Source organism: Cynocephalus volans, chromosome 3 (genome assembly GCF_027409185.1).
Source record: "Cynocephalus volans isolate mCynVol1 chromosome 3, mCynVol1.pri, whole genome shotgun sequence".
Taxonomy (NCBI): domain Eukaryota; kingdom Metazoa; phylum Chordata; class Mammalia; order Dermoptera; family Cynocephalidae; genus Cynocephalus; species Cynocephalus volans.
Window position 1 is genome coordinate 27,842,070 of NC_084462.1, and position 13,363 is coordinate 27,855,432.

General features: G+C 57.3%; 2 protein-coding genes across 2 annotated transcripts; one reads left to right on the plus strand and one right to left on the minus strand.

Moving 5' to 3' along the window:
• The first annotated feature begins 5,647 nt into the window (after positions 1-5,647).
• CLDN4 (claudin 4) lies at positions 5,648-7,424 on the plus strand. Its single transcript, XM_063091224.1, has one exon. The coding sequence runs from the start codon at positions 5,856-5,858 to the stop codon at positions 6,483-6,485; it is 630 nt and encodes a 209-aa protein (XP_062947294.1). The 5' UTR covers positions 5,648-5,855; the 3' UTR covers positions 6,486-7,424.
• A 1,501-nt stretch (positions 7,425-8,925) lies between these two features.
• Positions 8,926-12,850, minus strand: METTL27 (methyltransferase like 27). The gene is given in 7 exon segments (XM_063091940.1): positions 8,926-9,138; positions 9,140-9,260; positions 10,957-11,049; positions 11,370-11,505; positions 11,725-11,853; positions 12,419-12,545; positions 12,827-12,850. Coding segments are annotated over 6 exon segments (729 nt in total). The 5' UTR covers positions 12,542-12,545; positions 12,827-12,850; the 3' UTR covers positions 8,926-9,011.
• Between the last annotated feature and the right edge of the window lie 513 nt (positions 12,851-13,363).

Sequence of the window (13,363 nt, forward strand, 5' to 3'; positions counted from 1 at the left end):
GGTGGCCCTGGGTTGGGGACCTCCCCATAAAGCGACCTCCCTGTTCCATGCGGCCCTCATTGCCCACCCAGAACAAGGCCACCGTTCTGACTCTCCCCCTCCAATTAACCTGCCATGCTGGCCCAGTTACCTCCCCACAAATCACAGCTGGCCAGGCCACGCCCTTGTTCAAACTCCTCCCCAGCTCCTCTGTGTCCCCGAGCTGCTGGGCCCTTGCCGTCCTTTCTGATGTGTCCAACTTGCTTTCCAACCCTAGCCCCTTCACCTGCCCAGACTCCTCATGCCCACTTTCCCCCAGATACCCCCACCCTGTTGCTCTCCTTTTGGAGAACTCTCTCTCCTTCGTGGGCCTCTGGTCTACCCCCCACCTGCCACCTCCTCCAGGAAGCCTGCATTGTGCCCCAGGTGGAATTGATCATTCCCTCCCCAGAGTTCACACAGAGCTGGCTTCTCTGTATAGGGAGTTGTCTATTTTAGATTGGGGGGCTTGGAGGGCAGGTGCCGGCCTGATTTGTTGCTAAGCTCCATTCCCCGTGCAGGTGCTCAGAATATCCTTCGTGAAAGAATGAAAGAATAAATAAATGAAGAGTAATGTGTGAGAGGGTGGGGGCAGAGGATGAGCCCCAGAATCAGACATCAGGCTGGGTGGGAATCCCAGTCTTGTCATTCTTCTCGTGGCCCTGGAATGTCACAGCAGCTCCTGGAGCCCTAGTTTACTCATCTCTAAAATGGGACTGATAATTAATGCCCCTGCACTGTTTTGTAGTGAGATAAAATGATTTCCTGTTGTACAAAGGCACCCAGTCTAGTGCCTGACCTGTAGCAGGTGCTGCAAAACTGCTGACTAACTCACTGAGAGGCCAGCGGAGGAGGGGGCTGGTGCAGGAGGCTTCCTTGGCTGGGGACGGTGCAGGGCCGGGCAGGGTTGACAGCTTCATCAGATTAGAGGGTCTTCAGGGATCTCACGGCCTTTAGGTCTCTCCCTCCACCGCCTCTGGAAAGCTGAAGTGAAGACACAATCAGCACAGATGGGACAGCCCTGATGGAGGTCGGGGGGGGGGAGGTCTCACATCTGGGGCCTGGGACGGGCCTCTCTGTGCAGTTGGGGAGTGGTCTGTGAAGTGCTGGACAGCTGGGTTGGATGGTGGGAATGGCCAAGGTCATTGATAAATATGGGAGTTTTTGAAAGTGACAGACAGAAGCTGAAATCAGATGCACTAATTTGGTGGAAAGCAACTGAACGGCTGTCCTCTCAGTTCCATCCTCTCCTGCACACAGCCCTTCCCCTCTAAGCTCACTCACTGAGCCTGCCATCCCCTCACTCGGCCCCTCCCCCATCCCTGCCCCCGGAAGTGCCCTGTGCGCTGGACCCTGGGACTCCAGCCAGGAGGCAGCAGTGTGGCCTTTATTCTCTTCTTTGGAGGCACCCCCCACGTGGCCACCCCCCTCCACCCCCTGAGCCCACGTGGGGCCCGTCTTGGGGGCAGCACCTGCTCGGCCAGTCTGGCCAGGCTGGGCAGCCAGGCCTGTCATTACCCAGCCCAGGCCAAGGTGGGGTGGAAGGCCCAAGGTGAGGGCTCCCCACTCAGCCTGGGGCCATTTCTGAGCTCCATTTCTGAGCTCAGGGGCTTAAAAAGAAACAGGGTCCTAACTTTTTTCTATGGGCTGGGGGGCGGGGGCGGGTATTCATGGGCTGAGCATTTAGCGAATAATTCTTGCAAAAATAAATAGTTCTGGATCAACTTCCAAGCTAAACAAAAAAAATTTTTTGGCTGGCTGGTAAGGGGATCTGAACCCTTGACCTTTGTCTTATCAACACCATGCTCTAATCGACTGAACTAACCAGGCATCCCCAAGCTAAATGAATTTTTGAGCTGAAAGTGAAGCTGCTTCCTTTTTTCTTCAAAAAAGCTGCTTGGTTTTATAAGGATCAAGATGGTTATGTTTGGTGGGGAGGAATAATTTTAGTCAACACCAGCTCACCTGGCTTCAGTCTTCCTGTTCCCAGAGCTGTGGAGTGAAGGCCCTGGAGCTGGACTTGCTCAGCCCCTGAGATGCTTCTGGCCTGGCTCTGGCCCTGGGCTCAGGAGGCAGTGGGATGGCTCAGGGTTAGAAGGAAGACTTCATCTTTGCCCCTCTCCTTGGGATTCCCAGGGAGCTGGTGTATGTGTGTGTGATGTGATCAGGAACTTGGCTGAGCTCCTGGGACTCTGGGGACAGGGGTCGTAGGAGTCGTATCTCCTGCCTGGTGAGAACCAGGCCGGATCTGAGCAGCGACTGCTTTGTGCCAGGAACTTTACTTCCTCTTCTGGGTACTACACTTCTCAGCTCACAAAATGTTTTCACGTCTGTCTTAGATCAGGGTTGTGTGCTAATGGTCTCGTCTTACAAAAGAGGAAGTTGAGGCTCAGAGATGGAACTGGCTTCCCCAAGGTCACAAGGCTGGTAGGATGGTTTACAGATACTAAATTTTCCAGCTTTAGTCCTAACTTTTTGTGTCACAAAGCATTTTGATAACCTCATCTCATTTCACATTAAAACAAGGGGAGGGGGTGTTAATGTCCCCATATTACAAAGGATAACGTGGCTCAGAGATGGTCACAGAGCTGGTTAGATGGTTGGTTTAGGGGGTAGGTGGGGATGGGTGAGCTGAGCTGATTGGGGAGGGGGCTGCCCTTGATAAAAACCAGCACATATGGTAGACTGTATTGGCATGAAATTCAGAGCATATGTTGTGAAAAAGAGAAAGAAAATAAATAACGCCAGCCCTGCACTCCCTGACCCCAATCGAAGTTGGTGAATGGCAGACACATTAAGGTGTCCCAGTAGGACATTGCCTAAGCTTTTGGGAGAGGGCCAGGTGCAGGGCTGGAGGTGAATTTCCTTGTCTTACCCCTTAGGGCTCAGGGAGCCAGAGTGGACCGCAGGAAAGACTCCTGGCTCTGCTGGTGTTTTTCCTGCAGCAGCTGGGTGGGGCTGAGCCAACGTCTCTTGGCAGAAATCAAGCATCAACAAGTATCTCTCCAGCATCACACGTGTGCTGAGCTACTCCTGCTCCCCAGGACACCCCTCCTCCCCTCCTTCACCCCTGGGACCCCCGGCCCCACCTGAGCTCCCTTTTGACCTCCCCTGCCCCCCATCCCCCATCTCCCATCCCCTCCCACTCTCTGTTCCTGATGTGGTTGGCTGGGCTTCTTAGTCACTTCTGTTGGGCCACAGGTGGAAAGCTCTGGGGCTTGCGTGTTCCCCTCCCCCACTCCTGCTTCTCCAAGTGCCAGCTGGCTCTGTCCCAGCAGAGCAAGAGCTGGAAGTGTGTGGGGCGGTCTGGCCTTCTGGCCTACTCGCTTCTGTACTCAGAAAGCTTGCTGCAGGGCTGCCCAGGCTGGGATGACAGATGAGGGGCACCTGAATGAGGAGGCCCCCGTGTTGGAGTGCCCACCTGTCCTGGGCAAGCCCCTCGCCCTCTCTGGGCCTTAGTTTACTAATTTGCACCAAGCAGTAAGAGTCCCTGCCCTGCTTACTGACAAGGACACTGTGATGAGGTCATGGCAGGAAAGCACCTCCCGTCCCTCACGGGCAATCACAAAGGTGGTTATCTCTGTGGTTCATCCCACAGGCCTCGCATGTGGTTCCTTAGAGCCTTGTAAGGAAAGCCCCGGGGAGGTGCGGTGCAGGCAGAAACCGCCCCTGTTTGTGTGAAGTTGTGGGAGGGTGGGTGGAAACCTTCTTTGTTCCAGCATCCAGTGTTTCTCGAAGCACCTACTAAGTGGCAAGCCCTGTGCTGGGCACCAAGGTTGAATACGGCATTCTCTGTCCTCCAGGAGTCCCCAGCCGAGTAGGGGAGAAGATGTGTTTACAGTTAACCACAACACAACTTAACTGCAACTTCCCCATCTGCAATGGTGGTGATCATGCTACACCGTCCCAGCCAGCCCCGTGGTCCATTAGGTGGTCAACAGACCCATCTCAAGCTCCTCCCACGTGCAGAACACACACATACAGCTTCCACCCAAATCATGGCCCAGATCATGATGATTCTCCCACAGGAAGCTCAAGGACCATGCATCTGTCTGGGCCAGAATAGGACACATGGCCACCCCAGGGCACCAGCTGTGGTGCTAGACAATGGTGGGGGCTCAGGGAGGTATTGGAACCCTGGCCCCTGAGGAGCTCCCCCAGCATGGGGGAAAGAGAGACACAAAGTGACCATGTAGAGGGTGGGGGGCTCCCCTGATCCAGCTGTGACGGGCCCCAGCCACCGTTGCTCACCCCCACCATGACACCTTCCTCTAGGTCCCCTCCGGCTCCTCCCCTGAACCCAGCCCTTCCTGATCCTGGGGTCCCTGCCCTGCCTCCACCTCCTGCCTGTTTCCAGAGATGCCTTTCTGGAGGTGGTGACCCCTTTTGGCCTGGCATCCAGTGCCTTGGATCATCTCTGAGCCTCTGAGCACAGATGCCTGACCCTTTCCTTCACTCTAGACCCTGTCCACCAGCCATCTCTTGTCAGACTGGATTCCTTGCTGTTCTGGAAAGAGCTGCATTTCCACACCTTGGCACCTTGCTGTCCCCTCACCCCACTGTCCACCTTTACCTAGTCCTTGCCCTGCTGCCTTGTACAGCTCCCTGCGGACCTGCTCATGGTGATTTCTGTGTTATTTGGTGCTCTCTGTGGCATACCCTGAGAACACAGCACCCCCTAGAGTAGTGCCATATAGTGCCCCGTCACTGTCATGCTCCCCCAGTGCCTAAACTCCACCCCAGCCTGAGTTCTCCCTTCTCTTTGAAGGCCCATGGGACTTCGCCCCTGTCCTGGCTTTATCGGATGGCTCTGTGTGTCTTTACAGAGTAAACACCATTTGCTGGGCTGATGATATCTCCAGGGTCTTTACTCACAGCTTGCTCTCAGTGACCTCCTCCGCCCAGTTTTGGTCAGGCAGGCTCAGCCCAGGCAGGAGCAGAGCCCACTGGCCTAAACTTCCCTGGACAGGGATGGGCCTCTGTCTCGATTTGGCCAGAAGTGCATCACCTCCAAAGCCCCTCCTGTGGTCGCGGGGAGGGACGCTGTGTGCAAGAGACGAGGGAGAGAGGGTGATGGACCCAGGAGGCTTGGCCTCCCAGCTCCTCATCCCCCCAACCTCAACATCAATCTCATCTGGCGAAGGCCAAGATTGCTGGTGAAGCCAAATGCATGGGTGATAATGATAATAACAGCAGCAGTGATACAGGTGATGAAAGTGATAAGGACAAGGAGGAGTTTCTTGTTCATGTTCCCGGGACTTCATCCACCCAAGGCTGGAATGAGGGAGCACCAGGGTGTGGGGACACTGGTCTCATGCACCAAACCTGGCTGGGCCTGGCTGCCTCCTGCCCCATGAACATCCAGGTGCTGTTAGTCAGTGTCTGTCTCCAGGCTGACCTCAGCATGGGCCTGCGGGGAGGGGAGAGGGCAGTTTCCTCTGAGACTGGAGAGTGATTCAGGGGCCCAGGGCTGGGCCTGAGAGTGCCTGTGTTGGCCATGGCTCAGGAATCCAGAGAAACTGGTCACGGGGAGGCCCCAGTGACTGAAAGCCCTCCCTCTGCCCCCGCCCCTCCACCAGAGCCGTATAACTGCTTCAACCTGTAGTCTGAGAGCGCTGTGGCAGCTGTCGGCAGGAAGGAACTGGTCTGGCCACACTTGCTAGGCTCCCGTATCTGATTCTCTGGATCGGATCAGCGTCTGGCTTTGTTTCCTGACTCCCAGGGAAAGACTTCCCCTGCAAGTGCCGTCGAGTCCATCCTCAGAGCTTGGACTCCTACAGCCCGTAGAGCCGGATCCCTACAGTGTTCCAGGTCCCGACTCTAGCAGACACTGAGCGATGGCCTCTATGGGGCTACAGGTGATGGGCATCGCGCTGGCCGTGCTGGGCTGGCTGGGCGCCATGCTGAGCTGTGCGCTGCCCATGTGGCGGGTGACAGCCTTCATCGGCAGCAACATCGTCACATCGCAGACCATCTGGGAGGGCCTGTGGATGAACTGCGTGGTGCAGAGCACCGGCCAGATGCAGTGCAAGGTGTACGACTCGCTGCTGGCGCTGCCGCAGGACCTGCAGGCGGCCCGCGCTCTCATCGTCATCTGCATTATCGTGGCTGCGCTGGGTGTGCTGCTGTCCGTGGTGGGGGGCAAATGCACCAACTGCGTGGAGGACGAGAGTGCCAAGGCCAAGACCATGATCGTGGCGGGTGTGGTGTTCCTGCTGGCTGGCCTGCTGGTGTTGGTGCCCGTGTCCTGGACGGCCAACACCATCATCCGTGACTTCTACAACCCGCTGGTGGCTTCTGGGCAGAAGCGCGAGATGGGTGCCTCCCTCTACGTCGGCTGGGCCGCCTCAGGCCTGCTGCTGCTTGGGGGAGCCCTGCTGTGCTGCAACTGCCCACCCCGCACCGACAAGCCCTACTCGGCCAAGTATTCTGCTGCCCGCTCTGCTGCAGCCAGCAACTATGTGTAAGGCGCGGCTGCTTCGCTCTGTCCCTTTTGTCTTTGTCTTTCCCTGGACTGAGCTCAGCGCTGCCTGTGACCCCAGGACAACTCTGCCATGGGCTGCTGGGGGCTGGGCAAGCCCTCAGCCCCTTCTGCCCACTCAGACTCCTTACCAAGGCCTCTCCTCACTAACGAGGATGGACGGAAAGAGACTCCCGTGCCACACTCCTCCGAATTCTCCGTGGGTAGAGGGGAGGGGGCGGAAGCAGCAGGGTGTGGTGGTGGAGTGGGGAGCTGGCTCCTGCTGGCCAGGACAGCTCAGCCCTGATGTTGGCCTTGGCCTCTGAGTAGGTGCCCAGCCCACACCACTGTTGGCCACTGTCCTTTTTTTGATCCTCCCCACTCCCTCTGCCCGCCTCTTCTGGGGCTCCAGCTCTTCTCTTGCCACTGTCTCCCCCTGTTCTCAGGCACTCCTGGCTCTGCCTAGGCCTTGGTGTGATGGCAGGTGACTTGGGTGGGCCAGTGACTTGCCCTTGGGTTGTGCCTCGTCCATGGAAACCTGTGGCCATGAGGATGTCTCCGGACTCGCCCACCCACCCACCTGCTCATGGAGCAGAGTGGACAGACAGGTTTGGAGGGGAGGGGTGAAGGTGATACAAACTGGTTTGGGTGGTAGTGGAGGAGGGGGCCAGAGAGGCAGTTCAGCTGTCCCCGTGCCTTCCTGCCCCTGCTCTGCTGCCACAGGACTTTCTGTCTCACCCACCTCAACAAAAGGACCCCTGGCTCCCTCTGAATCCTCCAACTCTGCCAAGGACACTGGCTAAACTGGGGAGCGGGGGACAGCCTCACCCCAGGAAGTCCTGGGGTTTTTCCCTGTCTTCTATGTGGTTTCTGTTTTGTAATTTAAGAAGATCTATTCATCGCTGTTATTATTATTATTTTCTACAATAAACGGGACCTGTGCACAGGAAGACTCTGTATTGTCTCTGATTTCAGCCGTGGGTGAGGTGGGCGGGGCAGGCCTAGAGGTCTGGGCAGGGGGTCAGTGAGGGGCAGGACCACTGTTTTGTGGCCAGGGCCTGAGAATTTGAAAACCTGGTGTCAGGGAATTGCAAACAGTTAAAACCAGCCCTGACCTTTGGAATCACCTTGTTTGAGCCCTTTATTTGTTAGATGGGAACCCCTTATACAGCAAACAGTGTGTGCCCAGGACTCTGGTGAAGGGTTGGGGACCCCTGAGGGAGGACAGATGGGAACACCCAGCCCTGCCCCCTTGTCCCCCCCCATCCCAGCTCTGTCTCAGCAGCCAGGTTGGTCTGCTCATCTCCCTGGGTGACCTACAGGTCCCATCTGGCCTTTGCTCAGGCTGTCTCTGCCTTTAGCCTGGAATGTCCTTTCTCCACCTCTGGGAATCCTGCTTGTCCTGAAGGCCCAGCTCTGAGCCTCTCCCTCATGAAACCTTCCCACACCCCTGGATGGAAAACCATCACCATTTCATGTTCACATCCCCAAAGTGCTGATGGTCACCAAAGCCCTTTCACCTGCCCCAGCTCAGGGGCGTCTCCAAGCCATGTGACCTGAGCTCAGCATTCCTATCCCTTTACAGATGAGTAAACTGAGACTGGATGAGGGAAAGTGGGTGGCACAGGCCCAGACCTACAGCTTGAGACCTCTGGCTCAGAAACTGGAGGCTGTCCAGGACAGGGCCTGGGCTCTGCAGCCACTTAGTCTTGGATTTGACCCCTGTTCTGCCACTGTTGAGCAGCAGGAACGAGTTCCGATGTTGTCCAGCCTCAGTTTCCTAACCCGTGACTTAGAGGTGAGAGGGCCCAGCACTCTGGGAGGAGCTGTTGGGGCTCAGAGGTCATTACCTCAAAATATGGTGCTTTGATATGCTGAAATAAAGCAGCAGCCTCAAGGTCTCTCTGATCTTCCCCCTCCTGTCTCTCAATTCTCTGTCACTCTCCAAAGCACAAGATGAAGCTGGTCCCTTATCTGCCTGAAGTCTAAACCCGCCAAAAAAGACAATTACTTCCCTGTGGCCTCCACAATTAAGTTTTCATTAACTTAACTTGTGTCACAAGAAGAGAAACTGAAGTCTGTCAACATCCCTGGACAGACTTTTGTCACAGACCATTGTCTTCTTTTTCAGTCCCATTCACTATTTTGGAGAGAATCATTTCCCAGTCATTGTCTGCTCTGTGGGCCAAATAGACTTTGTCCCAGGTCATTGTATGTTCTCCAAGTCCATTGTACCCCCTAAGAATCATTTACTCCTACACCCCCATCTTCCCTTTCTCTATGAAGAGGGCTCTCTGTCACTTCTTGCTTTTTGAACCCACAGGGACAGCTGTCACTCTTTCCTGGGGTGAGAGAACTGCGGAGCCATGAGTCCTTCTGTCCCTTTTGGGAACTCATTTAATAGGCAGAGCGTACCTGAGGGGCGGGGTTGGTGCAGCGGCCCCATTTTACAGATGAAGCAGGGGCCCAGCAGACGGGCCTGGCTGAGGCCACATGGAGGGTCAGAGGCCAGCCGGGGGCTGGGGACTAGGCCTCAGTCCCTTAACCTGAGCCACCTCCTGCTTTTGGTACAAGTAGACGATACCAGAGATGAAGCCATCCTTGGCAGAGGTGCCGGGCACCACCTCGAGCTCGGAGGTGGCCAGCTCCCAGTGGTCCACAGGCCAGGCCACCAGGCGTTCCCACATCCCGGCCTGCTCCAGCCTGTCCAGGGTGGCCTCCAGTGCTTCCTTGTATTGAAGGTTGGACGGGTTGGTCCTGGTGGTCAGACACACCAGCCCACCTGGGGAGTTGGAGGGGCGGGTGACCTGGGTGAGGGGCAGGAGCGTTGTCCCTCCCTACTCATGTGTTCAAGGTTACAAATCCTTCCAGCTTTGTCCTCAGGCCAGCATTTTCCCATCTCCAGCGATTTGGTGCTCATGGTCCCCTCCCCCAGGAATCCCCTTCTGTCTTCTCTGCTTAACAGCCTCCTATGCACCCCGCAAGGCCCAAGTGTCCTTGACACTCTTGACTTACTCTCGTGGGCTGAGGGGCAGCCTCCTCACCACTCACCCAGCCCCTCTGCTGGAGGATTTGACCATGTCTGGATGCACAGGAAGGAAGCATGTGGGCGCTGGACCTTGGTCAAGTCCCTTCACCTCACTGAGCCTCGGTTTCCCAGCTGGCAGAGAGTGGATGATTATCCTGTCTCATAAGAAGGCTGGTGTGTGTGTGTGTGTGTGTAAAATGCCCAGCATAGTCAGTAAGAGGGCTGGCTGAATGGATGAATGGCCTTGTCCCTTCAGGTCCAGGCACCTACAGTGTGCCCAGTGTATCCTCACATGCACTTGGGAGGAGAGGAGGGGAAGACTCAATGACTGGTCTGGAAAGGCTTCCTGGAGGAAGGGATGAGGGGGAGCTGGGTGCTGCTGGGGGCGGGGGAGCCTGCCACCCAGGGGCATGCAGACAGGGCTGTGGCTGGCATAGTGCCTAGCAGGCACAGGCTGGGCTGGAAGGTCTGGTCCTTGCTGGTTCATGCAGTGGGAATTTCCTGTCCTCCTGAGCCCAGCCTCCTCCTCTCCTGCTGACCCCACAGATGTCCCTGCATCTGTCGGCCTCTGGGGCTCCCTGATGCCAAAGCCTTCCCAGACCTGCCTAGGCTTAGCCATGGCCCTGCTGAGCCTGGAAGCGGGGATGAGCGGGGGAGGAAGCAGTTTCACCTCCCCGACTTCCCTATCCTGTCCTGCAGCCAGCCAGGGCCTCCTGATCCTCATGCTCAGCCTGTCTTTCTGCCTTGTGACTTCGCTTAGGCTGCGCTCCTGTGCGGACTCCTCGTCTGAATTCTCTGGCCCTGTACTATCTGGCTCCTTTCTCGGCTCAGTGGGTTGGTGCCCGGAGGGTAGTCTGTGTCTTCTGCCCAGAGCAGAGGCAGGTGCAGGGCATGTACATTGTAGGAGCTCAGGAAACACAACTGTCTGCATGTCACACAATGTGCAGTTTTTACAAGGGCTTACAACTATCACCTCACCTGAACAGCCCCATTTCACAGATGAGGAAACTGAGACCAGGGAACACAAAGAGACCACTTAAGGGCAGACCATGAGTTAGTGAGGAAGCTGGAAGATGAGGGAACCAAAATGAGCCCTTACTAGGTGCTAGGACTGAAGCAAAGGCCTCAGAGACATGATTTCACTCCATTCTCACTGCCATACTATGGGGAAGGGATCAGAGCAGTTATGCCATCCTGCTTGCAGGCGAGGAAACAGGCCAGAGAGGAGTGGAGGTGCTCTGGTTGCCCATGGGTAAGAGGCAAACTGGCCACCAGTCTGCCCTGCCTGTTTGCCTGGGTCTGTTGATGGCAGCTGAGCCCCAGCCCTGGGCTGGCAGCTGGTGGCTGGAGCACTAGGCTAGGCTCGCTTAGCCTCAGGGATTCTGAGGCCTGTGTCTGTGGTGTGCAGAGGGGAGGGTTTGTGTCGGGGGTTGGCTGGGCTGCTCCTCACCTGGCTTGGTGACCCGCAGGAGCTCAGGTATTGCACTGCAGGGCACCTGGCCATCACTGAGGGCACCCACCATCAGCACTGCATCAAAAGTCCCTGCGGAGGTGGTGGTGAGGGGATGTGGTATGAGGCTTTGTCTATGGTGTACTCTCAGACCACCCTAGAGGACAGTACCCCATGGGGCTTGGGAAGGGACAAGGCCTGCCACCTGTGTCTACAGGACCCAGATCCCATGGAGGATATAGTAGGTATGGTCCAGTCCTAGGCTGAGCTCAGATCACGGAGCAGAGGCCTCAGTGTGGGAAGGGGCTCATGGAGGGCACAGCATGGGGGATGGAGGCTTGGCAACAGAAGGATGCTCCATGAAGGTGGGTAAGGTGGGGGCCTTGGGGGTTTAGGGGTAGGAGGGGAAGTACCTTCGGGGCTGGGCAGAGGCTCCTGGCCCAGGATGCAGAGGCTGAGGCGCTGGTAGAGGCTGCGGTTCCGGGCCTGCTCCAGCATCCCTGGGCTCCCATCCACTCCATGCAGCTGGAGGAAGCCCCGAGCCTGTAGCTGGGGTAGGGGCGAGGGGACTTGGTCACGGTTCACACCCTGCCATTCCTGGTCGGGTCCCTGTACCTTGGGGAAGGCAATGGGCCCTGCAGTGGATGTGGCCTATGGGGTTTGGGGCAGTGAGTCTGAGGCAGGGAGGAGTTCTGGGGTCAGGGGTGGTAGGAAATTTGAGCAAGTTGGGGACTGAGGAGAGGGTAGGGGATCTGGGGGAAGCCTCACCTCGGCAGCCACCAGGCCAGTGCCACAGGCCACGTCCAGGATCAGGGCAGTGTGGGGTGGGCCTGGAAGGGCTTGGGTGAGACAGTCCACTGCAAGGCGGGGGGCATGGTACTGTAGAGCAGCCACGTCCTGGGGATAGACACCAGTGCCGCAGTGTTTGGGGAACCTTCTGTGTGGGGTTGTCTAGGAGTCCAACAGGCTAAGTGATGTGTGTGTTGGGGGCTCCAGCTCTGCTAGGGCTACAATGTAAGGAGACCCAGTCATGAAGTGTTTTCCACTGTCAAGGGGCCAGGACTGGAGTTAGCCCCCAGCCGCGTGCTCGCGCGCGCGTGTGTCTGCGTCTGCATGTGTCTGTGTGTGTGTGTGTGTCTGTGTGTGTCTGTGTCTTGCCTCAGCCTCCCAGGGGCTTTCTCTGATGGTCAAGGCAGCTCTCTCTGCTTAGTCCACAGTGACCCTTCCATGGCACCTGCTCCAGGCAGCCCCTCCATCTGGGCTGCAGTCCCAGGGTGGGGAGGTCTTGGCTGCTGCCAGGGGCTGCAGTGGGTGGGGAGAGGAGAGGCTGGTCCCTGAAGGGGCAGGACTTCATTTTCACAGACACCCTAGGAGGCAAAGCTAAGTACTCCCGCCTTACAGGTAGAAATATTGAGGCTGGAGGAGCAGACGGAAGCACAGGTGAGGACCCCGACGTGTTTACCTGGTCGTAGTCAGGAGCCCAGCGGTCATAGAAGTGGAGCTTGCGGGCCAGGTCCGCGATGCCATGAGAGGCCCCGACCCGCGCCCGCACCTCGAACAGGCTCCTAACCTCCTCCTGAGCCATCCTCCTGTGGGGACACGGCCTCCCTGTCCCCAGGCCCTCCTCAACCTCCCATCCTCCCTCGACCTCCCCCCACCGCTCCCCCGCCCAGCAGAGGAGGCTGTCAGGCCACCACATCACAGGCGGGGACACGGAGCAGGGAGGGAGGACTGGACATCACCCTGGGACTGGAGGCTGTGGGGAGGGGTGTTCCCCGCGACGGGAGGCAGGACCCGCCCTACCCCTCGCCCTGCGACCAGGTGGCATCCAGAGCGGCAGGTCTCTAAGGACGCAGGGGTCAGAACTCACCGCCAGCCTCACGCCGGAACTCGGGGCGGGGTCTGTACGGAGAGCCTGGCCACGCCCCACCACCCTCATGATCGGAAAACACCCAATCAAAGGAAAGCGCTGGCGCCCGGCCCCTGCCACCAGCCAATGAGCTCGAGGCTCTCGGCCCCCCTCCTGCCTGGGAAGACGCCAAGCTCCTCCTCGGATCAGGACTCATGTTCAGAAGCTCGCCAGGGTCTGTGCAGCGCTGTCCCGTAGAACTTTGTGCGATGGTGGAAATGTTCTATAACCCGCGCTGTTCAATAGGCTAGCCACGTGTGGCCACTGAGCACTTGAAATGTGGCTAGTGCAACGATGGAACTGACTTTCGAATTTGATTTTGCTTTAATAATTTAAATAGCCACGCTGGTGGCTGATGGCTACCGTATTGAACAGCGCGGGAGGTCTTACCACTCAAAGTACAAACCACACACTTGCAGCAGCAGTCTCGGCAGCAGCTTGGGTTCCTCCAGGAGAGTCCCTTAGGGGGGCTCGTTAGAAATGCAAATTATCAGTTCT

What these genes read in the sequence shown, in the direction of transcription:
- CLDN4 (XM_063091224.1), top strand. Translation starts at nt 5,856, where the DNA reads ATGGCCTCTATGGGGCTACAGGTGATGGGCATCGCGCTGGCCGTGCTG.